Source organism: Typopeltis vanoorti, chromosome 15, assembly GCF_054136105.1.
Source record: "Typopeltis vanoorti isolate ZY-2024b chromosome 15, IOZ_Tvanoo_1.0, whole genome shotgun sequence".
In the NCBI taxonomy this organism is placed as follows: Eukaryota; Metazoa; Arthropoda; class Arachnida; order Uropygi; family Thelyphonidae; genus Typopeltis; species Typopeltis vanoorti.
This window is the reverse complement of record NC_143563.1, coordinates 58,718,428-58,745,824: the sequence shown is the minus strand read 5'-3', so window position 1 is coordinate 58,745,824 and position 27,397 is coordinate 58,718,428. Positions and strand designations below refer to the sequence as shown.

General features: G+C 36.4%; 1 protein-coding gene across 1 annotated transcript in view; it reads left to right on the top strand.

Moving 5' to 3' along the window:
• Nucleotides 1-27,397, top strand: part of mael (germ-plasm component protein maelstrom) — a 216,816-nt gene that overhangs the window by 152,622 nt on the left and 36,797 nt on the right. Inside the window, exons 9-10 of the mRNA XM_090405551.1 lie at nt 2,124-2,235; nt 21,811-21,874. Of these exons, the coding sequence (XP_090261677.1) occupies nt 2,124-2,235; nt 21,811-21,874 (176 nt within the window). The remainder of the gene's footprint in view (nt 1-2,123; nt 2,236-21,810; nt 21,875-27,397) is intronic.

Sequence of the window (27,397 nt, the reverse complement as noted above, 5' to 3'; positions counted from 1 at the left end):
ATAACATGTTATAAGGGATGGGCAGAGCATTTTTTTTATATTTATAAGAGGTGGGAAAGGGTGAAAGGGGTTGAAAACAGCAACAGTTGCTGATTTTTAGAGAGGGGGGAAGGTGGTTGATGGGGTGCGGTCCTTTTTGACTATTCTTGGTCATCGTCTGAACACATGGAGGAAGTGGATGCTATGTCAGGTCGGGTAGGTGCTTCTGCTTTTGAAGTGTTTGTGTTATCGCCTATTGGTTGGGGTTGTGAAGCTTCCAAACCTCGGAGATTATGTAGGGCCTGTGTACATTGATAGAGTTCGCGTCACACTTTATAGCTATTGTTTCCGATATTCTAAGCATTGTTTCGTTGTCTTGTCTGTCTACCATGATGGCCTTGTCGATCTGTGGGGTATGTTTTTGTTCAAGGGCATGGACAGCTATTTCCGTTTTTCCTCTGCTTTGTATTTGATTTTTCTTTTCGATATTTCGTTTTTTAATATTTAAGTGTTCTGGAATAGGGATGTTACACTCACAGAAGTGTTCTTGTAGTCTTGCCCATAAAGACCTGATAGTGGAACCTGTGTAGGTGATATCACAGTTCTTTTTGGCAGGGAAATTTATAGACTATGTTGTGGTGTTCAAATATTTCTTTTTGTGTCGGAGATTTAGTGGGTTTTAGGAGATTTTCCAATTTTTGGTTTGTGGTGAATACGAGTTTGTAGTCAGTATGTTTGAAGATGTATTTGTAGGCTTTGTATGTGTTTGGTAGTTAGATAATTTTTTGTGTAGGGAAGTTTATTTTGGTACTTGAGTTGTTTTGGCAGTTTTTGGCAGTCTTGTTTGCATAATTTATTAGTTGTGCTTTATATTAAAACAACCCAAGTACCAAAATAAACTTCTACACACAAAAAATTATCAAATTACCATACACCCAAAACACATACAAAGCCTACAAATACATCTTCAAACATACTGACTACAAACTGGTATTCACCACAAACCAAAAATTGGCAAATCTCCTAAAACCCACTAAATCTCAGACACAAAAAGAAATATTTAAACACCACAACGTAGTCTATAAATTTCCCTGCCAAAAAGACTGTGATATTACCTACACAGGTTCCACCATCAGGTCTTTACGGGCAAGACTACAAGAACACTTCCGCGATTGTAACATCCCTATTCCAGAACACTTAAATACTACAAAACGCAACATCAAAAAGAAAAATTGAATACAAAGCACAGGAAAAACGGAAATAGCTGTCCACGCCCTTGAACAAAAACATACCCCACAGATCGACAAGGCCATCATAGTAGACAGACAAGACAACGAAACAATGCTTAGAATATTGGAAACAATAGCTATAAAGTGTGACGCGAACTCTATCAATGTACACAGGCCCTACATAATCTCCGAGGTTTAGAAGCTTCACAACATAAAATTGAGGTCGCAACCCCGACCAATAGGCGATAACACAAACACCTCAAAAGCAGAAGCACCTACCCAACCTGACATAGCATCCACTTCCTCCATGTGTTCAGACGATGACCAAGAATAGTCAAAACGGACCGCACCCTGTCAACCCCCTTCCCCCCTCTAAAAATTAGCAACTGTTGCTGTTTTCAACCCCTTTCGCCCTTTCCCACCTCGTGTAAATATAAAAAAATGCTCCGCCTATCCCTTATAATATATATGTTATTCAAAAAAACCTGGGTTTTTCCATTTGTATTTCAATTCTGCCACTTGCCAAAATCCCCCCCCCCCCACACACACACAGTAGTTTGGACAATGCGAAAGGAGAAGAGCCACAACACCCAGAAAAAGGTATGTGCAAATTTCTTGTCCTCTATGCAACATATATATATACATCTACAATGCCCTAAGAATCTGTGAGAAAAGAGCCAATGGCATTTAAACTGGGGCTCCTAAACAGAAGCAGGCAAATAGCCGTAAATATAATAGTTTATTAAGAGGAGTAACATGGGAGTTTTCCCAGAAATAATATCCATCCTTTTCACCAACATTTGTACTATACATTTGGTACTTCATTTTGGATTCAACTACCATGAGACAGTGTTATTTTCCAGCTTTTTTTGTAATTTGAATTTAAATCACTTGAAATTTATTTTGTTCTTTCAGTTATTTACTGTCAGATGCTGTTTGTTTGCCATTTGGAGTTGAGGTTACTAGGAATCATCTTCCATCTAGGACAATTACAAATATAGATGCAGAGGTCTATTTACCTTCCACAGTAAGCATGTTTTAAATTTGTCTTTAGATTACCATAATAAATTTTCATATACAACAAGAATCTCTGAAATTTTTTTTCCTATCCTGATTTTATTAGTAATTGCAGCTAATATAAGAAATTAGTAATTGCAGCTGATATAAGATACTTTTGTCGTAAAGTCTCAGATAACATTGAATCAAGCATGCATCTTCATTTATGAGTGTTTGATTCTACAATAATTTTGTTCCAATATTGCTTCAGCAAAGGATTTGTATGTGTGTATATATATATATATATATATATATATATATATCCTTTGCTAAAGCATTGTGGAAGAGGCACATAACAAGGTGCCCAGAAAAAAGCTTCTCAAAACACTACAATTATATAGGGTGAATGGAACATTATACAGAGCAATATATAGTCTATATTTAAATTGTCAGTCAACGTTCAGAATTTAAGGAAATACAGGAAGATGATTTGATGTAAAATCAAGGGGTAAGACAAGGATGCATATTATCTCCACTCTTATTCATCATCTATATGGATAACATAATGAAAAAAGGTGGTATTAGGCCTGATATTAGAATTAGAGATATCAGACTTAGCTCTTTGCTTTATGTGGATGATGTACTCCTAAATACATCTAGTGCAAGTCTTCAGAATTCTCTAACTAAATTGAATAACAGCTGTAACAAATTTGGCATGGAAATCAGCAATAAAAATACCAAAACTATGAAAATAGGCAGGAGCATAGAAAACTTCAGGTGGATTCTGAATGGAGATCCTATAGAACAAGTAAAATATTTCAGCTATTTATACACAGTTTTTAGCAAAGATAGTAGATTAAATCTGTAAATAGACAACAGAATAAGCAAATTTATATGGAACAAGAGAAATTAGTCAAATATTAAACTAGCAGTGTGCAAGACAGTGTTCAAATCAGTTTTAAATGTTATTGATGTGAGAGTTTGGTTAGAAATAAAGCACTTTATCAAAGACTAGGGACTGCAGATATAAGGATTCTGAGAAAAATGAGGTGAGTGAATCATATTAAAAATAAAGATTAGAAAGCAACTTGTGACACTATTAGCATTCAAGAATGTGGCAGCAGAGCTAATGTAAGGTGGTATAGCCATTTAAATAGAATGGGTGAATGATAAATGCACGTAAACACAAGAAAGATATTTAATTAACCAGATATAGAATGGGTGAAGAAAGGTTAGAAACATTACCATAGAGTGCTACAAAGGATAATATTTAACCACCGTTTGTCAGCCAATACATTGAATGTAAAATTCTGGGCATCGACTGGAACACAAATTTGAACTCACCAAATGTAACCATAGGGTGCTATGAAAAATAATGTGTAAAAATCTCCATTCATAGGCTGAAACATTGAATGCAGGTTTCTGGGCATTGACTGAAACGCAAATCTACACAAAAACAATCAGAACTGAGGCTCACAACATGGATTTTCATGGTAGGACCACAATCATGTTACACTCTGTGCTGAGAAGATGGATGTGTGGGTGTGGTGAATGTCTTGCAAACATCTCTTACCAGAGTGCATAGAGACATGATATTCACTTTATGCTGTAACTGCACGGGTTGTAGACATGAACATCACCACACTTGACTGGCTTCCACAGAGCCCCAGATCTCGATTTGAATATTTGTGGAATGAACTGGAGCATCAGGTGAGCTCAGGGAATATCTGCCTCACAACAGCCCTGGATCTCGTTACATGCCTACAGAAAGAATTGTTCAAAATTCCCATTGAAAGCTATTGTATGCTTGTGGAAAGTATGCCCTGTAGGATTGGTGCAGTCATTGCAGTGAAAGGAGGTCCTACATCTTATTAAGGTGGGTGCTGTGGCTGTTTGTTCCTCATACTATGGTGTCCGTAAACTTATTTTCAAGCAGGCATGTACATATATATAAAGGCAGGGGGAGCGAAGACATGCTACTGCTTGCAATTTATTAGGATGAGGCTTATCCAAATCTTGGTATGGTGGTTAAAGAGTGTGTGGAAGTGCTTCCACACTCTCTTTAACCACCATACCAGCATTGATGTGTATTTACTCCATAACAGATGTAAAGTGTCCACTGAAGTCAAAATAACATTTGCATGTTATAGAAATAATATGGATACAAAACATATTTTTCATATCTGTGTAGCCATTTGGGTGGTTAAATAACTGTTTTCAAACCTAAACCTGCAATGATGTAAAAAGCAAATATTGGTTCAGAGGTCATTGTGGTCATTGTCCACTCCATGCAGAGCAAGGTTAGATTTTTCAGGTTTATTATTGTTGATATAAGATTGGTGTTCTTGTAGTCATTTTTCCTCAGAATATCCTGTTTGTTCGAGATAAGAGCAGAAGCACTGAACTTATTAGAAAAGCCTAGGGAGGGAGTGGTCTAGATGGTAACCAAGAGGAGATTTTGTTGATAGGTAAGAATGTAGAGACTAAATTATATCTTTTCAGGATCTTTGCAATCATCTGAAATACCTGCAGTGTGTGTGTGTGGGATAGAGATGTTGCATAGATTCAGGGTATTTGGGGATGAGCATGTGCCTTTCACATTCATTTTTCTTTTACTTGCAAAATAACTATAGAATTCTTTTGGGTGTTGTCTTTAGTCTTCAGAATCTGTTGTTTCTTTTCGTACTTAGAAACAACAGCTTACCATACAATAATTGTTGTAACTTTTATGACCTGAGCCTTATAATTTTCACAACTGACACTATCCTTATGCACATGGTATTCCTTTTGTACCATGTTTTTCTTACGGATCTCATGCTTAATAAGATTGTACATCCATTACTCTCCCACCCCTGTTTATTCTTCAAACTTTACTAATGCATTCCAGTATTGCATTGTTGAGGTATTTTTTAAATATTTCACCTGCACTGACAATATTCTTCCCGTCTAGCAGCTCGATGCTATGAAAACAAGCCCACTTTTGTCCTCATTTAATCATAATTTCCTGCTTTGAAGTGCATGTAACCCAATGTTTCTCAATGTGGGGCATACACCCCACAAGGGGGCAATTAGAAAATGTACATATTTATATTATACTTTTTCAGAACTTGGCTGACTATTATGCTAGAGGGGGACATCAAAATCTTTGAGACGTTGAGGTGGGGCATCATTCAAAAAAGGTTGAGAAACACTGATGTAACCTTTTTTGACTGGAATATCTATACACTTAGCTACTTCTGATATCAGTACAGTATGATCATTGTCACCATCCAGAGACAGAACCAGTCACATTTTTTTACTAGAAATCCCCCATCTCTCTTCCTTACATTATAATCAAGTCTAATATTCTTTGGTCTTGAGTTCCTTCTGTCACATGCTGTTGAGGGAAATTGTTTTTCAACAGCTCAATAAATTGGCTTCATTCTTTTCATATTTCACTGCTACCCAGTCAGTGTTCAGATAATTAAGGTCACCTGTGATGATTAATCATATAGTACTCATTTATTTGGTGATGCATTTCATTGTCACTAGCAGCTGATCCACTAGATCTGTAGCAACACTCCATGTATTTGATCTTGTTAGATTTCCCCTCACACCAAATAGGTATTTTTTAAACTCACTGCCACATGGGAAAATGGTTACTAATATTGCAGTCATAGCTGTCTACCCTAATTGGACTCAAATCATCAGATATCATTAGCATCACACCCTTTCCTCTCCTTTCTCACCTACCTTCTTGAAAATACTGTATCCTTTACACTCAATCATTATCATGATTGATTTATTTATTTACAGTTTGTAAATAGGGAAATTAACTAAATAAATAGGAATAAGAAAAAGTTAGTTATTATATGTAGCTTTCCAGGCTTCTTTATTTTGAGCCAGTTGAGTTATTTTTCATGGAAAGAGAGTATCTGTGCTGATAAGGTGGTTAATATACTGCCAGAATTGTTTAGTTGGTCTTCCTCTCTGTCTTTGTCAATTTGACATCTTATAAAACTAAGATGTCAAAGTATGGAGAAGGAGGATGTCTCAGTTGATGTCCAAGCCAATCAATTTGATGTCTGCATTGGGTTTCAATCAAGGGTTTTTGATTTGCCTCTTCTAAAATAGTGGAATTACAAATATGATCCTTCCCACAGTAACCGAGTAACAGTCTTAAGCAGGTTGTATTAAAGCTGTTAATGGTTTTTGTTGCTTTTAGGGTGGAAATGTTCCATGTTTCTTCACCATATAAGAAGGTAGCCTGAGAGGTTGCTTTGTAAAGCCTAATTTTGTTTCCAAGATAATGAGGGACAATTTCCATATATTTCTTAGATTCCTGTGTTGATTGAGAACTTTATATTTGAGGTATTAGAAGTCATCTACGTTTTCTAAGTGTTGGTTGTGTTCTGTAATGATGGAACCTTGTACTATATTTGTGAGTATTTTAGTTTTGAGTTAAGTGTTAATCCAAATATTTTTGCAGCTTAGCATAGTTTGTCAAAGTGTTGTTGTGCCTTGGATAAAGATGAATTTATTAATACTATATCGTCTGCATAGCTGAGGTCACTGAGACAGAATTGTTTATCATTGGTTGTTAACGTTGCACTGAATTTGTCCTCAGCCATCCTGAAAATGTAGTTCAGGGTTATTATAAAGAGGAAGGGAGGGAATGTGTGTCTCCTTGAACTCCTGTTGGTATAGGAAATTTTTCTGTCAATTCCCCATTGACAAGAACATGGGCATGAAAATTGATAAGGTGCTGCAATTGCTTCAATAATTTTGTTGGGAATACCATAATGATAAAGAATGCTCCACATGTTAATTCTACTAATGAAATCAAATGCCTTTGTGAAGTCTATAAAATTGAGGATAAGAGGAATATTCTTGTCTTTTGAACCTTCCAATAATCTTCTTAGAGTGGGAATGTGTTCTAATGTGCTTCTGTTCTTTAGGAATCCTACTTGATTTTTCCTTCATAGTGGAGAAATATAAGGTTCTATACGATTAAGAATCATTTTATTGTAAAGTTTCAGAGCTATAGGTAGTAGAGTTATTCCAAGGTAATTTTCTGATTTATTTAGGTTTCATTTTTTTGCTATCAGTATGATTATACCTTCTTTTCAATGGGGAGATATTTTCCTTGTCCTGAGAGTATTATTGCATATATTGAGGAAAATATTCGGTAGTTGGTCACCACCATGGAGTATTCCTTCACCTTTTGATTCCATCAGTCCCTGCTGATTTACCTGTTTTTTTTTTTTTTTTTTTTTTTTTTTTTGCTTGCTGAGTGCTGTTTTCAGTTTGTCAAGAGTGAAGTTGTTGCAGTTTATAGGCATTTCTTCGCTTATTTTGATTCTGGGCACTGGAGTTCGTGAAATGCTTTTGATGTTAAGTAAACTTTTAAAGTAGTTTTTCCATTCTTATAATTCTTTGTCTTCTATAGTTTTATCATCTTTATCTTTAATTCTTTTTTTGGTTTCCTTTCTTTGTTTCTGTGGGATTCTTTCTCTTTTTTAGGGACTCATATACTTGGTTATTTGTTATCTCAAAGTTTTACTTTATCTGTTCACTGTTGAGTTGTCTCATTCTTTGCTTAAGGATATTTCTGTGATTAATCAGTTTTATGGAATTCTGTGACAGCTAGTTTTCTTGTGGTTTTGGGATATATTTATCCAGTGCTTCTGTTGCAGCTTCTTTGATTAAATTATTTAAGTTGTTATTACTTGTAAGCACTAGGTTTTTTAGTTATTTGCAAATGGTTTCTCTATATTACTAATTATATGAAGAGCCAAAGGCTTCAATTTAAATTTAAAAGGCTTCAACAGAGAAACAATATGGGATACAATATCCCTTAACTTAAATAAGTTCATGTTGCCGAATTGACGCCTTCGGCTCTTCATATAATTAGTAATTTATTAGGACATCTTTATGGCTATTCTCATAGAAGGGATGCAAGTTCTGTTCGCTACAAACTTGGTATTAACTTGGTCTACCTACTCACTGATGAGACCTCAATAAAGGTTGAAACCGGTCTGAGTAGTGACCTTCTCTCATAATATAGAACAGTAATACAGCTCCTAGGAGCTAAGTTCACAAATGGGTAAATATCAAGAACAGTGATCTGAGCTTGCTCCACCCTTTCTATGAGTTGCCTCAGTTTGCACTACCTGAGGGATCAGGTGCTGCTATCCAGGTATTTGCTTACACTTGGAATCGCCGAACTTTATATAGTTTCTATATTCGGCATGAAACTCTTTTAGTTTTTTATTCGGCTAAGAAACAATATGGGATACAATATCCCTGAACTTAAATAAGTTCACGTCGCCGAATTGAAGCCTTTGGCTCTTCATGTAATTAGTAATTTATTAGGACACCTTCATGGCTATTCTCATAGAAGGGATGTAAGTTCTGTTTGCTACAAACTTGGTATTAACTAGGTCTACCTACTCACTGATGAGACCTCAATAAAGGTTGAAACCAGTCTGGGTAGTGACCTTCTCTCATAATGTAGAACAGTAATAGAGCTCCTAGGAGCTAAGTTCACATTATGGGTAAATATCAAGAATAGTGATCGGAGCTTGCTCCACCCTTTCTATGAGTTGCCTCAGTTTGCACTACCTAAGGGATCAGGTGCTGCTATCTAGGTATTTGCTTACGCTTGGAATCGCTGAACTTTATATAGTTTCTATATTTGGCTAAGAAACAATATGGGATATAATATCCCTTAACTTAAATAGGTTTCTCTATATTTATTTTGAGTTGAGGGATCTTCTAAACTGTTCCATTTTATATATCTTGTTGCTGTTTTTTTTTTAGAGTTGGTAGCTGTTAGCCGAAGCTTGATGTAAGCACTAATGATTCTGTGATAGGAGTTAAGAAAGAAGGTGTTGTAGGCTCTACAGTTCTGTGTTGATCTAACCCATTTACCATTTATAAGTATGTGATCGAGTTGAGATTTTGATCCATTTGGTGCTCTCTTGCCCATTTTCTGTTTGCATGGTGAGGAAATTTGGTGTGTAGAATGGTATGGTTGTGGTCATTGCAAGAAAGCAGATGTCAATTGTGTTTTGATTTATTGTCTTCTTTGGCATCTTCTGTGGGTGGCATGTATACTGAGGCAATAGTTGCCTTGGGGTTTGATTCCAATGTTATGGATAATATTCTGTTTGAAACATTCTCTGTTGCAGAGATTTTATTATATAATTTTTTACTAAGATTCCTATGCTGCAGTTGTCATGTTTTTCTGCTGAAGAATAAATGGAAGTCCATTTTTTGTCTATTGATGCAGTTTCATTCCAGTCCATGTGAGTTTTCCAGTAGTGTACTTGGACACAAATTGCATTGATTTTGTTCAGTTCAGCTCCTCTGCATAGCTCAAAGAATTTTCCAATTTTTAAGAGTGTGAGTATGTTATAACTGGAAACAATTAAAGGTGTTTTCCAGATTTGGGATTTAGAGGACTTGCTCTTTTCCTTGTTAATTGACTGGTTTCTGGGCAGGCTTTTGCCAGACAATGTCATGGTCACTCTCGAGGCGGAAGGATCGGGGGCAAGCTTTCCATTTATTTGTTCTTCCTTTCGTAATCATTTTCGAATCCACAAATCAGGAGATCAGCATTAATATGCTTCACTTGTTGATCCTTGGGAGATATTTCATTTCCCTCCTACCACCCATTTCTGGGAGGCTTTCTCCTATCTGCCACCTTGAGACCTGCCCTTTAGGAGTTACAGGCTCCCCCGAGGGTTACACTAATACCATTTGGTAGCGAGAGTCGGGTTTCATTAATGCCAATAATCTCAAGACACAGTGTATTTACTAAGGCAACAAACTTAACCCTCTTGTTTCTTAGACTCCTGGCATTTGTGTACAGACATAAATTACATCTATGCTTTTTTTTTTTTTTGGAAAATTCTCTCCTTTGTAGTCTGCATGACCCAGTTAGCAAACTCTCAGAACATTTTTATGGTCTGAGAGTCTGCCCACGTATGAATTGTTATGTTCATTCTTACAAAAGTTTGAACTGAATGATTGACAGTCATATTTTTATCATTAATAATATAGTTGCATAACTTCATTGCTCTTAGAACAGATTCGCACTGTTCCATCATAATTTGGTTTCCCTGACTGTATTAGGTCTTATACCAATAAATAATTTTTCCAAACACATTAAAGTACAGATCATTCCACTTATATAAATCTTTTCTTCTTTCAAACTCATTATACACATCCAGAATCTCATAACCATTTTTTCTACACATCTTGCATATCCTGTTTCATACCTCACTAGAGACAAATCATTTGTTTCTTCCAGAGCTACCATCTCTTTTCTTTTTTGCTTTTCAGTTGCAGTCATTAAATCTTTGATTTTAGCACCCAGAAAACTTGAAGTAGCAACACTGTCATCAGTTGTATGTTTGTAACTGAATCTCCGTTATCTTCTTATAATCGATTTATTGTTCCCCGGAAGCCCCCCCGTTTCTCCTTTTGCTATCTACCATTCATATCGTGTCAATGCCTTTCTTTAAAAAAAAAAAAAAAAAAAAGCTAATTATCCTGAGAAAATTATATAGTAACACAATAAAAATCGCTAATTTCATTGGACTGTTAAATACACTGACTGTTAACTGTATATTCTTCATGGATAAAAAACCTGAGTTTCCAGAAGTGGCAGCCAGTCTAACACTTAGTTCTCCTGGCTAAGGCATGCAGTCAAACAATACTGATTTTTCTAATTTTATTGATGATGCTGACAAAAAACTGGGATTTAGCCTTAAGATGTGTCAGCTGAATATCGAGGGAATTAACAGAGCAAAATGTGACTCTCTCTGCAAAATACTACAAGAAAATAACATTGACGTTGTGCTTCTTCAAGAAACACATGCTGAAAACGAAGACGACCTTAATAGAAGAGGAAAAATAACTAGTTACACTCTGATTCCGGTGATACATACCACCGGAATTATGGCATTGCAACATATATCAAGGATGATATAGAAAATGCTTCTGTCCTGACAAGGAGATGTGATAACGATACCCATCTTGTGAGTTTGAAAATTCACAACATAACAATAGTCAATGTCTATAAACCTCCTTTAACATCATGGTCTATAGATGTGATACCTACTTATCAGTATCCAACAGTATGGATTGGTGATTTTAATAGCCATCATGAAGAATGGAAGTACCGTGATAACGACTGCGGGACTACCCTTGTTCAATGGGCAGATAAATAATATACACCTTGTATTTGATGCCAAAGATAGAAACACCTTTAGATCATCAGCAAGGCAAACAGAGTCTAATCCAGACTTATGTTTTATTTCAATAAACACAGAAGGGCAAACATTACCAGCAAAACGATATGTACTTTCTAACTTCCCACACAGTCAACATTGACCGGTGTTACTGGAAATTGGTATGACACTATCTATAGCAAGAGATTTGTTGGAGCAATCATATCAACTGCGAAAAAATATATCCCTAGAGGTTACAGAAAAGATTATGCTCCTCTGGAATTCATCCCTCTGTCCAGGCCTTCTGAACTATGCAGTACAGACACTGTAAGACTTTTATACCTCCAAACTTAAGCATTTCTGGTCGAATATCATCTACTCTTGCTGCCTTTCCACATTTCAGACTTTTGATTACTTTTTGTACTTCAAGTATGGATATGTATTCCTGACTACATGCCTGGTCAGTGTTCTTTACCACTGTGCTCTCATCGCTGCTTGCTTCATTTAGCAATTTTCAAACTAATTACTCCATACTTCAAGGATATCTTTTTCTCCAGTTTTCATGTCGCCCTTATCTCTAATTCCTTTTACAGCAGTCTTTCCTCCAGAATGTCTTGCCACCTTCTTGATATTTATTTTCTATGTTCTTACCAAAGTTCTCCCACGACTTTTGTTTAGCCAGTTTTACACAGTTTTTTGCTTTCTTACATTTGTCTCTGTATTCTCTAAGAACACAAGCTGACTTATTTGCCAGGAACTTTTGATATGCTTTCTTCTTTTCCTTTACTACCTCTTTAATTTCCTGTGTCCATGTAGTTCTGATTTTTCTACTCTTGCAGACAACCTCACCACATGCCTCTCTGACTGAATCAATCAATGTTTTCTTCAGGGCTTGCCACTGAATCTCCAAGGTTTGGTTGCTGTTCTCAAGCTCTTTCATTTTTCTTGAATAATGTTTGTATTTATCTACAGTTCACATCTAAGAGCTATTCCAATTTAAGTTCAAGCAGTGTACTATGGCTTTGGCACTTTCCTCAAATAAATGTTTGTATTTGAAGTGACATTGATGAATTAAGTTTGTTACCAGAAAATTCTATCTTCAGTATCTGCACCATGTGGTACTTAGCTAGACTTTTCAGATTTAATATAAGTGCTGATGTTCCTGTATTTGTTTTACCACAGAGCAACTAGTTTGTCCAAAGTAAAGAAAATTACAATCACATTGAACATGGTGAAAACTAGGAAGGGTAAGAGGTAACCATCTGTTATTAGAGGAAGATAGCTGAGATGGCAGTTTGTTAATATCAAGTTATATTTCTTTAAGATTCTTGAAATAGGTGTTCAGGGGCACCAGAGATGTAAAGAATTGGAACTCTTCGTACAGTTTCTTTGAGTAGGGTGTAGGTATAACAGATTTGTTTTTTGTAGAAACCATCTTTGAACATAATATTCTGGGTGAGTTTCTAGCTGGAGGGTTGGAGCAAACAGCATATACAAGGTTTAATCGGTTCCTTACAGTTCTGACCTTCTTGGAAAGATGAGGTGAATTATGTAGTACATAATGGCCATTCAAGGCTGGTTTACAGTATATAGAGTTCACCAAGCAACTTCACCAGACAGTGAGCAAAAAGGCTAGTTTACCCTCTTTTTCAACTTCCATGGTGAATTTTATGCAAAGATGTAGACCATTTATCTTTTCTAGGAACACAGCGAGTGCGTATCCTTGGGATGAGTATATATGCACACATGGCTAATATCATTTTGAAATAATCCATTGTTAGCATTCTACCTTATACAGCCATTTGATAATGGCATGTTAATTTCAAACTGAAATATTTGTAAATGTTAATATCATTTCTTCTGTTTACGTGTTAAAAGTATTTTCATTATTATAACACCAGAGCTTCTAAAAACTAGACTCATAGTAACTCAAAACTAGAATAATTAAAAATGGGGATATTAATTAGGACTTGACATTTCCTGCCAAGATGGCAGGAAAAAAGACCAGAGGAATAACAAGATGTAGGTGAATGGATACAGTAAGAAGTGCCTTAGAAGATCGAAATTTAAGATCTGATGCTATTGGAATCTTGACAGATAACGGATTAATTTGGGAGAAAATTGTTAATAGGAAGTTAGTAATGATGTAAACTTTTCATGTGGTGCTATTATAGTATCCTCTACTCTCTTCCTGAGGGGTACATATTGAAAATCTACTGTTGATCAAAAAAAAGAAAAAAGTAGATTTATAATTACTAGTATTAATGTTTTGTTAGTGTTTCATTTAGCTTTATCAGAGGAAGACACTGACACAAATAAAGAATGGAGTAAAACGAATTTACACATGTAGCTGGAAAACTGAGGATTCATAGGTATAATGTGTCAAAGAGAGTATAACAAATGCTCATTCTTTTTTATTATTATTATTTAATCTTCTCCTTGATGTGTTGGATTCATTTTCTTCATCTGGCCAAGTAATTAAGCTTCATAGAAACCTAATGAATAATTTGAAAGGGTAGTTAATCTACATGATGTAGTCTGTTATATCTGTATCAGACCAGTTGTATGAATCCACCTTCACTCAGAAAGCCATTATAAAAATTCTTTGCATCCTAGACCAGATTTCAACCCAGATCTTTTCAACCAAAGGCTATTGTCAACTGAGCTGAGCTGTGTAGGCTTTTATAACAAATGGTATAAAAATAGTACATGGTTGGAGTGAGATTTCAATAAATTTTCAGACTTAAACATAAGTTATTTTTTTTTTTTTGCTACTATGTTGTATATTTTCCCATCATTCCAATGTTTTGAAATTTGGTTAATAATCTTATTAAGTAGATGGGAAAGAAGGAAGCCAAATTTTGAACTGGAGAAAAGGAATTGAAATCATTATGGCTTTTTGAGTATGAGTAGTTTTCTCTGAGATTCCTGTTATGTACAGGATGGTTGATATGTTAACATTTTCAGATGAGGCTTCTTCGGGAATGCAAATTGTTAACACTTGGATGTTTCGGGAAGTCGCTTAAGGGTCATAGTTACATAAGTGAGAGGAGACTTCTACATAGTCTTTTAAGGAATGTGGGGGAACTGACTGGGGCTGCTGACCTAATGTCCAATCTTCACCTCCTCAAGGATTATCCTTTTAATTAGGTATCTGCTAATTGGATTCTGAATAAATGAGAATGGACCAGTAACTATGAGCTATATTTGAGATTTAGCTGACCAAATTGTATTTTTATTAGCTTAAACCAAAACATAATGGTGGTACATCATGATGGTATTTCATTTTGTCTGGTCCCCACCCCCTCCCATCCATTTGTTAAACAGGACTCTGTTTTTACCATGGAACTAGGGTGAACAATGATAAAAAGTCAGCTTCTGGAACAAACTCCAACTTGACATTAGCAAAATTCTTCTGCTGGTCCCACAATTCAAGAATTAAAGTGGAACCAGCAAAAGAATTACAGAAGTACCAGGTCAACCTAATTGCTGTTACCGAAACAGAGATGGCAAAACTAGGTGAGACACTTGTAAATAGCAGATACAAGATGTTACATTCAGGCAGTAGTGATCAGGAAAAGAGTGGAGTAGCCATAGTATTCGATGATAAACATGTACAGCATTCGATGATGTATATGTTTGCTCAAAAGTAAAGAGTTTAAGGTATTTTTCAAGTTATTTGAGAATGCAGATTACAAAGTAAAAGTTAATCCCTGTTGGAACTTTACAACAACAGAATAAGAAATATATATCAGAAATGTAGAAGCGTTTTGGGAAAATTTATAGAAAAAAGTAAAGCCAGTTATAATGTAAATTCTTGTTACATTTCTGTTGTAAACATAGGCCAGTCATTACTAATACCATGTTTCAACATGAATTCAAGTAGAGAGTGAACGCGCGCACACAAAAAATGTCTCATTGAATGTGCTATTGTTAAAAGCAATACTTATGCTGGTTCAAGACACAAGTATGCAGAAGATTTGAAATAAGAAGCAGTTGCCGTTATTTTTTGAACAGGATGAAAAGAAAAATATGTAAGGAAGTTTTAAAAATAATCAGCAGAGAAGTAAATTGTAGATTCAAATATACAAACATCAAGAAAAAATAAGTTTGAAAACAAGAATCAAACCTTGGAGATCCATGATATGTGGTAAATATCTTTGTAAGAATAGAAAAATCAAAACTTCTTGATAGACTAAAGAAGTTAGAGGCACTAGTAGAAAAGAATAAAATGTATCAAAACTTCCTAAAGTAGCATGTGCTTTGAGAGAATGCAGAGAAAAAATGTAAGAAAGCAAAGCAATTCATAAAAGTAGCTGAACAAAAGTCATGGGAAGGACTTTTGTTTACATAGAATATAAGCAAAAGAGAGGAGATTATTGAAGAAGCTTAGAAATGGAGTAGAGAGTAGTACTCTAAAAGGAATCAGAGGTGATAAGTGAGTAATGTTATCCTAAATGTTTGGAATGATTACTTCAGAAACCAGAAGTGAGAGAAGGGAACAGTTGTGTTGAAAAAAAATATTCAATAGGAATACCATTAGGCATACATATCAATCCTTGTAGTAATACAAAGTCATCAGCAGAGTGGATAAAGAAAATGTGGAGTCCTCCCTCCAAGAAAATTTTGATTTGGAACATCCTCCACTAAGGCATGAAGTTGAAAGAGCAGTTAAGCAGCTCAACAGCAGTAAGGCCCCAGGTGCAGATGAAATTCCAGCAGAGTTAATTAAGGCCACAGGGTATGGAGGGATAAGAGTGTTTCATAGATTGATTACAAGGATATGGGAGACAGGATCATGGCCTAGAGACCGGAAGAAGTCAGTTTTCATACCACTACACAAGAAAGGTGATATGAATGCATGCAAGAATTATAGAACTATTAGTTTGATATCTCATGCAAGCAAAATTTTATTAAATATCATACTAAATAGGATTGAGGCCAAAGTTGAGGCAGAGATGCCCGAGGATAAGCAGGTTTTAGGAAAGGTAGGGGCACCGGAGATCATATCCTTTACCTTAGACAGATCATAGAAAAATATCAAGAATTCAGACTCCCTCTGTGGGGTGCTTAAGGGTCAAAGCTGTATAACTGAGAGGAGACCTCCACATAGCCTTCAAAGGAATGCAGAGAACCGACCAGGGCTTCTGACCTAATGTCCAATCCTCACCTTCTCATGGTGCACCCTGTTGGGTATCTACTTGGTTACTGAACGAACGAGGATGGGCTGGCAATTTGGGATTTAGCCGACCAAATTGCATTCTTATTGGTTAAACCAAAATAAAAATAATGGTACAATATGACAAAATTTCATGCTGGTTGGGGCGTCGCCCGGTTAAACAAGGCCCCCGTTGTTTTCGCCAGGGAACCAGGGCGAACAGCGAAAAGTCAGCTACTGGAACAAATCTGAAAACAAACCCCAACTCAACATCACCAGAGTTAAAGATCGATACTATCAACGTAAGAAGCCTGAATGGCAAAGAAATGGAGCTAGCTGAGGAATTAGATAAGTACCAGATCGACATAATAGGGGTGACTGAAACAAAAAAGACCAAAACTGGTGAGATCTTTCTGAGCAATAAATACAAAATGTTATATTCAGGCAATGACAATCAAGGAAAAGAAGGAGTAGCCATAGTATTCAACACAAAATACGAGGCTAATCTTCTTGAATGGCAGTCAGTCTCAAGTAGAGTAATGTGGGCAAATATGAGAATGGGGAACTGGACAATGAGACTTAATTGTGCCTATGGTCCCACAGAATGTTCTACTAAGGTAGAAGTGGAGGAATTTTTTGATGCTTTAGAAAAAGCAATTGACAATGAAAAAGTAAAAGTTGGTCCTTGTTGGGGATCTAAATAGCAGAGTAGGAAATGATTGTGAGACATACAAAAATATTTTGGGAAAATTTGGAGAAAAGAGCAAAGCTAATAATAATGGCAAATATCTGTTGGATTTCTGCTCAGGACATGGACTGGTTATTACTAACAACATGTTCCAACATAAAAATGTGCACAAATTCACATGGAGAGAAGAGGCTAGGAATAAGAACAGTCTCATTGACTATGTTATTGTTGATAGTGATGTTTTCTCCCTGGTGCAGGACACCAGAGTGTACAGAGGATTTGAAATTGGAAGTGATCACTATTTAGTCTTGAGCAGGATAAAATTGAATTTCATATTGAAAAGAATAACATGTAAGAAAGTTTTAAAGCGAATAAAAGTTGAGCAGCTCTCAGATGTGACCTGTAGACTAAAATACAGAAAGATTATTGAAATAAAATGAAAGAGTTTGAGAACAGGAATCAAACCTTGGAGATTCAGTGGCAAACTCTGAAGAAAACATTGATTGATTCTGTCAGAGAGGCATGTGGTGAGGTTGTCTGCAAGGATAAAAAAATCAGAACTCCCTGGTGGACACAGGAAGTTAAAGAGGCAGTGAAGGAAAAGAAGAAAGCATATCAAAAGTTCCTGGCAAATAAGTCAGCTTGTGCTCTTAGAGAATACAGAGACAAATGCAAGAATGCTAAACACTGTGTAAAGCTAACTAAACAAAAGTCATAGGAGGACTTTGCCAAGAATATAGAAAATAAATATCAAGAAGGTGGCAAAATATTCTGGAGGTTGTTGAAGAAGCTTAGGAATGGAGGAAAGAGTGCTGTAAAAGGAATTAGAGATGATAAAGGTGAAATGAAAACAGGAGAAAAAGATATCCTTGAAGTATGGAGTAATTACTTTGAAAAACTGCTAAATGAAACAAGCAGTGATGACAGCACAGTGATAAAAAACACTGACCAGGCATGCAGTCAGGAATACATATCCATACTTGAAGTAGAAAAAGCCATCAAAGGCTTGAAATGTGGAAAGGCAGCAGGAGTAGATGATATTCGACCAGAAATGCTGAAGTATGGTGGTATAAGAGTCTTACAGTGGCTGCATTGCATAGTTCAGAAAGCCTGGACAGAGGGACGAATTCCCGATGATTGGAGTAGAGCTCTCATAGTACCCATATATAAAAAGGGAAATAAAACTGAATGTGAGAATTACAGAGGTATTTCCCTACTGTGTGTTCCTGGCAGAATCTATGCAAGTATACTTGAGAAACGGTTGAGAAGAATTGTGGAAGAAAAGCTTGGTGAAGAACAAGCTGGATTCAGGCCAAACAGAGGCTGTCAGGATCAGATCTTCACTTTACGACAAATAGTTGAGAAAGCATGGGAATATAACAAAGATCTGTATTTAAGTTTTGTCGATTTGGAAAAGGCATATGATAAGGTGCCAAGAGAGAAGCTATTCAGTACGCTGCAGTTATATGGTGTCAATGGGGCATTATATCAAGCAATGCTTAGTCTTTGAGTTGTAAGTCAGCAGTTAGAATGGAAGGAAGTACAGGAAGATGGTTTAATGTTAAATCTGGTGTGAGACAAGGATGTACATTATCCCCTCTGTTATTCATTATTTATATGGATTACATTATGAAGGAAAGTGGTATTAAATATGATATCAAAATTGGCAATGTTATTGTCAGCTCTTTGCTTTATGCAGATGATGTTATACTTCTAAATAAATCTGCTACAAGTCTGCAAGATTCTCTGACTAAATTGAATAGCTGTTGTAATAGATATGGTATGAAGGTCAGCAATAAAAAGACAAAGACAATGAAAATAGGTAGAATCATTGAAAATGTCAACTGTGTTGTGAATGGAGAACCTGTGGAACAAGTAAAACATTTCAGCTACTTAGGCACGATTTTTACTGAAGATGGTAAATTAAATATAGAAATAGACAACAGAATCAGCAAAGCTGGTATGGTGGGAAGTCAATTGAATAAATTCATATGGAATAAGAGAGAAATTAGTCGGAACACTAAATTAGCTGTATACAAGACAGTGTTCAAACCAGTTTTAACTTATGGATCTGAGAGCTGGGTCAGAAGTAAAACTCTTGACCAAAGACTAGAGACCACAGATATGAGAGTCCTGAGAAAGATTAGAGGCGTGAACAGATGGCATCAATGGCAATATCATATTAAAAACGAGGATATTAGGAAAGAACTTGACATTGTCTGCATCCAGGAATGCGTTAGCAGAGCTAATCTCAGGTGGTATGGTCACCTAAACAGAATGGGCGAGGAAAGATTAGCAAAACAAGTGTTCTCTGCCAGGTTGGCAGCAAAACAACCCAGAGGAAGACAGAGATATAGGTGGATTGATACAGTACAAAGTGCCTTAGATGATAGAAATATAAGATCTGATAATGTTGGAGTCTTGACAAGTAACAGACTGATTTGGAGGAAAATTGTAGATAGGAAGTTAGTAATGATGTAATTTTTTCATGTAGTACTGCCATATCCTGTACACCCCTGGTGGGTACATGGCAGGAATTTGATGATGATGACTCCCTCTGGTAATGTGTTTCTTAGACTACTCTAAAGCTTTTGACTGTGTTGAGCATGTGAAACTGTGGGAAGTAATGAAAAGAATGGGTTTTCCTCAACACACTATCAGGTTAATAGCCAACTTGTATAGCGAGCAAGAAGCCACAGGTGTTGGATTGACTGACTGGCTTCAAGTTGGAAAAGGAGTTAGACAAGGATGTTTACTTTCTCCTCACTTGTTTAGTATATATGCAGAGGACATCATGCATGTAGTATTGGATGAGCTCAGGACAGGAATTATGATAGGAGGTAGATTGATCAGTAATCTGAGGTACGCTGATGATACAGTACTCCTTTGTAATGACATGGAAGAACTAGGACTAATTCTTGACAAAGTTAACAAGATCAGTAATAACAGAGGACTTCAACTCGATTCTAACAAGACAAAGATCATGGTTCTCAAAGGAAAATCAAACAGAGAAGCATTTGAGAAACAAATGTATCTTAATGGAGAAAGAATCGAGGAAGTCAGCAAGTTTGAGTACCTGGGATCCATTATTAAAGTGAAGAATTGCTGTTCAGAAGATGTCAGAAAAAGGTTAGGAATGGCTAAAACAACAGTCAGAGACCTGTCTAAAATCTGGAAGGATGGATCTATCTCCATGGGAACAAAGTTGAGGATTTTAGATGCAGTTGTTTTTCCAACAGCGACTTATGGATGACTTGGAACCTAAAGAAGTCAGATAAGAAATGGATATCTGCTTTTGAGATGTGGTGTTATAGAAGGCTGTTGATGATATACACTGAAAGGCATACAAATGAATGGGTGTTAGAAAAGATTAGTAGAACTTTAAGGCTCCTTAAGGATATTGACAGAAGTTAAAATATTTTGGACACATAGAAAGGATGGAAGGAGGACTTCTCAGAACAGTAATAGAAGGTAAAGTTCCTGGAAAAAAGAGGCAAGGGTAGGCCATCAATGAGATGGATGGATGGCATGTGTGGAGTGACTGATCTTCAGAGAGTTTAGGCTGCCAGAAGGGCAAACAACAGGACTACATGGCAAGGCCTAGTGTGGAACATCATCGAGCATAGGAGTGACCATACGGCATCTGTAGATGCCCAGTGAAAACAGACGATAGGAATACCATTAGGCGTACATATCAATCCTTGTAGTCATACAAGGTCATCAGAAACCTAAAATGTTGAAAAGCAGCTGGAGTAGATGATATTCAACTGAAATACTCAAATATGAAGGTAGAAAAGTTTTACAGTGGCTACACTGTAAAACTTTTCACTCAGATACCATTGTCACAGGGTTAAATTCCAGGTAGAGTAGAGCTGATATTAACAGTATAGATAGTGAAATATTGACCAGAGTAAAAAAAATATATATATAAATATATACTATATATATTGCTCAACAGTAGTTGAGCAACTATGAAACGGATATTGGTTTCATAGTATGCATTTTCAAGGGCATTTCAGCAATTTGCCTTTTGGATAGATTTGGGTTTGAATCCTGTAAATTGTGTGTGTGTGTGTGTGTGTGTGTGTGTGTAAATGGCAGTAGTGCTTTTCAGTTGAAGGTGAATTAGCCAATTTCATATGGAGGTAGTAGGCTTCTTCCTCTCTGAAACTCGGATTTTCTTTAAAACATGAACATACATTTAGCAGTCTGTAGACGTAACATCATGTAAAATTGGACTGTTACCATTTGATTGATAATAGGCTCATCCTTGCTCTATACAGTTGCTTGCAGTTTCAGTGTAACCAAGGAAGAAGACTAGTTTGTACTAATAAAACTAAGCTAAAATTATGATGCGATAACCTTTCTTGGTATTTTGATAATCAGTGTTTAATTTTTTTATTTTTTTGCATGGTAGGAAATAAGTTTTTTTATAACATAAAATGTTTAAAAAATTAATAAAGTATGTGCAAATTGATATACCATATAATTAGCGCTATCAGTTAGTTATTGAATAAGAAACAAATGTTATAAATATTTTAGGCATTTCCAAGTCGAGGAGTTGTTAGAGAAAAACTACCCTCCTTAGGTTCTGTACGAACAGTTGGTAAGCAGTTTTAGATTGTTTTCATTTTCAGATAGCAAATTGAACTTTGGCATGCAGATTACTTGCATTTTTCTGTCATGCTTTAAATTAAAACTAAGGACTTAATTATAGTAGTACTAGATCATTTGCAATGGATTTCTATAACCAAAGCAAGAAAAAGGGAATAAAAACCTAAGTTCATCTGACCCACAGGAGGTTGTAAACTTATCATACATTTGGTATTATGGGTAAATTAATGATTATGTAAAATGATTACTCTGCTCTAGAGAAAAAAGCTTTTTTAATATAACAATGCATTTTCGGGTTCACTGAAGTGAATTTCAGACCCCCCCACCCCCTAGTTTGGTGTTGTCATTTGGAATTACTGCCAAGGCAACTAGAACTATGGGGGTGAGTGTGTTTTGTCTGTAAATTGCATGTGCTGTTCTTTTCAATTTTCCTGTGGTACCTTTTTCATGTCCACTTCAGACCTCAGTTTGTTGTTCGGAACTGCAAAGCAACTAAAGCTAAGAGAGCAGTGTATTAATAGTCTGTTAATTGTGTGGTCTCCTTAACAGTTTGCCTGTTTTTTGGTGGAAAACCAGGTGTCCAGGAGACTTAATAAGCAGGGTGGTAGTTTCAAACCAAGCAGTGAAAATCATGTACCACCCAATGGCATAAACATTCATGCCACAGTGGAATGGATGGTTGTGCGATTGGCTATCGTTAGATGTTGGTCATAGAAGATACACTATCCACTTAGCCAACCAGTCCAGCCATTTTTCTATCTCTCAATCTCATGTACACATGCATGCCAGTGATCAGTATATCCAGCAGTAAGACAACATTAGGTCATGTCTAACTCTGACTACAAAGCCAGTTCAGTTCAGTAAACTATATTTCATTTGAATTAAAAATATGATTAAAGAAAGTCATTTCCATATCTCATAAATTTTCCACGTCTTCTTAGTCATTGACCACTTCTTTCACTTCTGTGGAATCCACCACCATCATTTGAAAGGGTTTCAGTTATTTAGGAAGTAAGAAAATATAATTGCATGCTATTCAGTAAAATTAATGATAGATGAAAATTCAAAATAAAATGGGATTTTAATGTAGAGTTCAAGTAGCACAACAGGTCACCGCGCCAGTGGTCTGTCTCTACATTGAGGAAGAGAACACAGCTGACTCTGTTGGCAATGATTTGTTGATGTGCTGTGAAAAATGAGAACAGTATCTTGACATCTCTGCACCACTTACTGTGATACAGCTTTACAATTGCAGTTAATCTCTCACAGACACTCACTTCAAGTCTTGACAAGAATATGGCTGTAGAATGCTTACTATTCTTCAACTTGTTCCCATAGTCATTGGAAGCAAGTTCATAAGTTTTGTAAATCTGGAGAAGGCATATGATATGGCACCTAGAGAAAAGATATTCAAAACACTACAATTATATAGTGTAAATCACACATACAGAACAATATATAGCCTATACTTAATTAAGTTAAGGGATATTACATCCCATATTGTTTCTTAGCCGAATAAGAAACTCAGAGTTTCATGCCGAATATAGAAACTATATAAAGTTCGGTGATTCCAAGCATAAGCAAATACCTGGATAGTGCAGCAACTGACCCCTTAGGTAGTGCAAGCTGAGGCAACTCATAGCAAGGGGGGAGCAAGCTCCGATCACTATTCTTGATATTTATCCATAATGTGAACTTAGCTCCTAGGAGCTGTATTATTGTTCAACCTTATGAGAGAAGGTCACTACCCAGACCGGTTTCAACCTTTATTGAGGTCTCATCAGTGAGTAGGTAGACCTAGTTGATAATACCAAGTTTGTAGCGAACAGAACATGGTATTATTAACTAGGTCTACCTACTCGCTGATGAGACCTCAATAAAGGTTGAAACTGGTCTGGGTAGTGACCTTCTCTCATAAGGTTGAACAATAATACAGCTCCTAGGAGCTAAGTTCACATTATGGGTAAATATCAAGAATAGTAGGGTCAAAGCTGTATAACTGAGAGGAGACCTCTACATAGCCTTTAAAGGAATGCGGAGAACCGACCAGGGCTTCTGACCTAATGTCCAATCCTCACCTTCTCGTGGTGCACCCTGTTGGGTATCTACTTTGATACTGAACGAACGAGGATGGGCTGGCAATTTTGGGATTTAGCTGACCAAATTGTATTCTTATTGGTTAAATCAAAATAAAAAAATGAGTACAACATGACAAAATTTCATGCCGGCTGGGGCGTCGCCCGGTTAAACAAGGCCCCCGTTGTTTTCGCCAGGGTGAACAGCGAAAAGTCAGCTACTGGAACAAATCTGAAAACAAACCCCAACTCAACATCACCAGAGTTAAAGATCGATACTATCAACGTAAGAAGCCTGAATGGCAAAGAAATGGAGCTAGCTGAGGAATTAGATAAGTACCAGATCGACATAATAGGGGTGACTGAAACAAAAAAGACCAAAACTGGTGAGATCTTTCTGAGCAATAAATACAAAATGTTATATTCAGGCAATGACAATCAAGGAAAAGAAGGAGTAGCCATAGTATTCAACACAAAATACGAGGCTAATCTTCTTGAATGGCAGTCAGTCTCAAGTAGAGTAATGTGGGCAAATATGAGAATGGGGAACTGGACAATGAGACTTAATTGTGCCTATGGTCCCACAGAATGTTCTACTAAGGTAGAAGTGGAGGAATTTTTTGATGCTTTAGAAAAAGCAATTGACAATGAAAAAGTAAAAGTTGGTCCTTGTTGGGGATCTAAATAGCAGAGTAGGAAATGATTGTGAGACATACAAAAATATTTTGGGAAAATTTGGAGAAAAGAGCAAAGCTAATAATAATGGCAAATATCTGTTGGATTTCTGCTCAGGACATGGACTGGTTATTACTAACAACATGTTCCAACATAAAAATGTGCACAAATTCACATGGAGAGAAGAGGCTAGGAATAAGAACAGTCTCATTGACTATGTTATTGTTGATAGTGATGTTTTCTCCCTGGTGCAGGACACCAGAGTGTACAGAGGATTTGAAATTGGAAGTGATCACTATTTAGTCTTGAGCAGGATAAAATTGAATTTCATATTGAAAAGAATAACATGTGAGAAAGTTTTAAAGCGAATAAAAGTTGAGCAGCTCTCAGATGTGAACTGTAGACTAAAATACAGAAAGATTATTGAAAAGAAAATGAAAGTGTTTGAGAACAGGAGTCAAACCTTGGAGATTCAGTGGCAAACTCTGAAGAAAACATTGATTGATTCTGCCAGAGAGTCATGTGGTGAGATTGTGTGCAAGGATAAAAAAATCAGAACTCCCTGGTGGACACAGGAAGTTAAAGAGGCAGTGAAGGAAAAGAAGAAAGCATATCAAAAGTTCCTATCAAATAAGTCAGCTTTTACTCTTACGGAATACAGAGACAAATGTAAGAAAGCTAAACAGTGTGTAAAACTAGCTAAACAAAAGTCATGGGAGGACTTTGGCAAAAATATAGAAAATAAATATCAAGAAGGTCGCAAAATATTCTGGTGGTTGTTGAAGAAGCTTAGGAATGGAGGAAAGAGTGCTGTGATAAAGGTGACATGAAAACAGGAGAAAAAGATATCCTTGAAGTATGGAGTAATTACTTTGAAAAACTGCTAAATGAAACAAGCAGTGATGACAGCACAGTGATAAAAAAAAACACTGACCAGGCATCCAGTCAGGAATACATATCCATACTTGAAGTAGAAAAAGCCATCAAAGGCTTGAAATGTGGAAAGGCAGCAGGTGTAGATGATATTCGACCAGAAATGCTGAAGTATGGTGGTATAAGAGTCTTACAGTGGCTGCACTGCATAGTTCAGAAAGCCTGGACAGAGGTATGAATTCCCGATGATTGGAGTAGAGCTCTCATAGTACCCATATATAAAAAGGGAAATAAAACTGAATGTGAGAATTACAGAGGTATTTCCCCTGAGTGTTCCTGGCAAGATCTATGCAAGTATACTTGAGAAACGGTTGAGAAGAATTCTAGAACAAGCTGGATTCAGGCCAAATAGAGGCTGTCAGGATCAGATCTTCACTTTACGACAAATAGTCGAGAAAGCATAGGAATATAACAAAGATCTGTATTTAAGTTTTGTCGATTTGGAAAAGGCATATGACAAGGTACCAAGAGAGAAGCTATTCAATATGCTGCAGTTATATGGTGTCAATGGGGCATTATATCAAGCAATACCTAGTCATTATTTGAGTTGTAAGTCAGCAGTTAGAATTGAAGGAAGTACAGGAAGATGGTTTAATGTTAAATCTGGTGTGAGACAAGGATGTACATTATCCCCTATGTTATTCATTATCTATATGGATCACATTATAAAGGAAAGTGGTATTAAACCTCATATCAAAATTGGAGATGTTAATGTCAGCTCTTTGCTTTATGCAGATGATGTTATACTTCTAAATAAATCCGCTTCAAGTCTGCAAGATTCTCTCACTAAATTGAATAGCTGTTGTAATAGATATGGTATGAAGGTCGGCAATAAAAAGACAAAGACAATGAAAATAGGCAGAATCATTGGAAATGTCAACTGTGTTGTGAATGGAGAACCTGTGGAACAAGTAAAACATTTCAGCTACTTAGGCACGATTTTTAGTGAAGATGGTAAATTAAATATAGAAATAGACAACAGAATCAGCAAAGCTGGTATGGTGGGAAGTCAATTGAATAAATTCATATGGAATAAGAGAGAAATTAGTCGGAACACTAAATTAGCTGTATACAAGACAGTGTTCAAACCAGTTTTAACTTATGGATCTGAGAGCTGGGTCAGAAGTAAAATTCTTGACCAAAGACTAGAGGCCGCAGATATGAGAGTCCTGAGAAAGATTAGAGGCGTGAAGAGATGGCATCAATGGCAATATCATATTAAAAATGAGGATATTAGGAAAGAACTTGACATTGTCAGCATCCAGGAATGCATTAGCAGAGCTAATCTCAGGTGGTATGGTCACTTAAATAGAATGGGAGAGGAAAGATTAGCAAAACAAGTGTTCTCTGCCAGGTTGGCAGGAAAACGACCCAGAGGAAGGCTAAGATATAGGTGGATTGATATGGTACAAAGTGCCTTAGACGATAGAAATATAAGATCTGATAATGTTGGAGTCTTGACAAGTAACAGACTGATTTGGAGGAAAATTGTAGATAGGAAGTTAGTAATGATGTAATTTTTTCATGTAGTGCTGTCATATCCTGTACACCCCTTGAGGGTACATGGCAGGAATTTGATGATGATGATCAAGAATAGTGATCGGAGCTTGCTCCACCCTATGAGTTGCCTCAGCTTGCACTACCTAAGGGATCAGTTGCTGCACTGTCTAAGGGATCAGTTGCTGCACTATCCAGGTATTTGCTTAAGCTTGGAATCGGCAAACTTTATATAGTTTCTATATTCGGCATGAAACTCTTTGAGTTTCTTATTCGGCTAAGAAACAATATGGGATGTAATATCCCTTAACTTAAATAAGTACATGTTGCCGAAT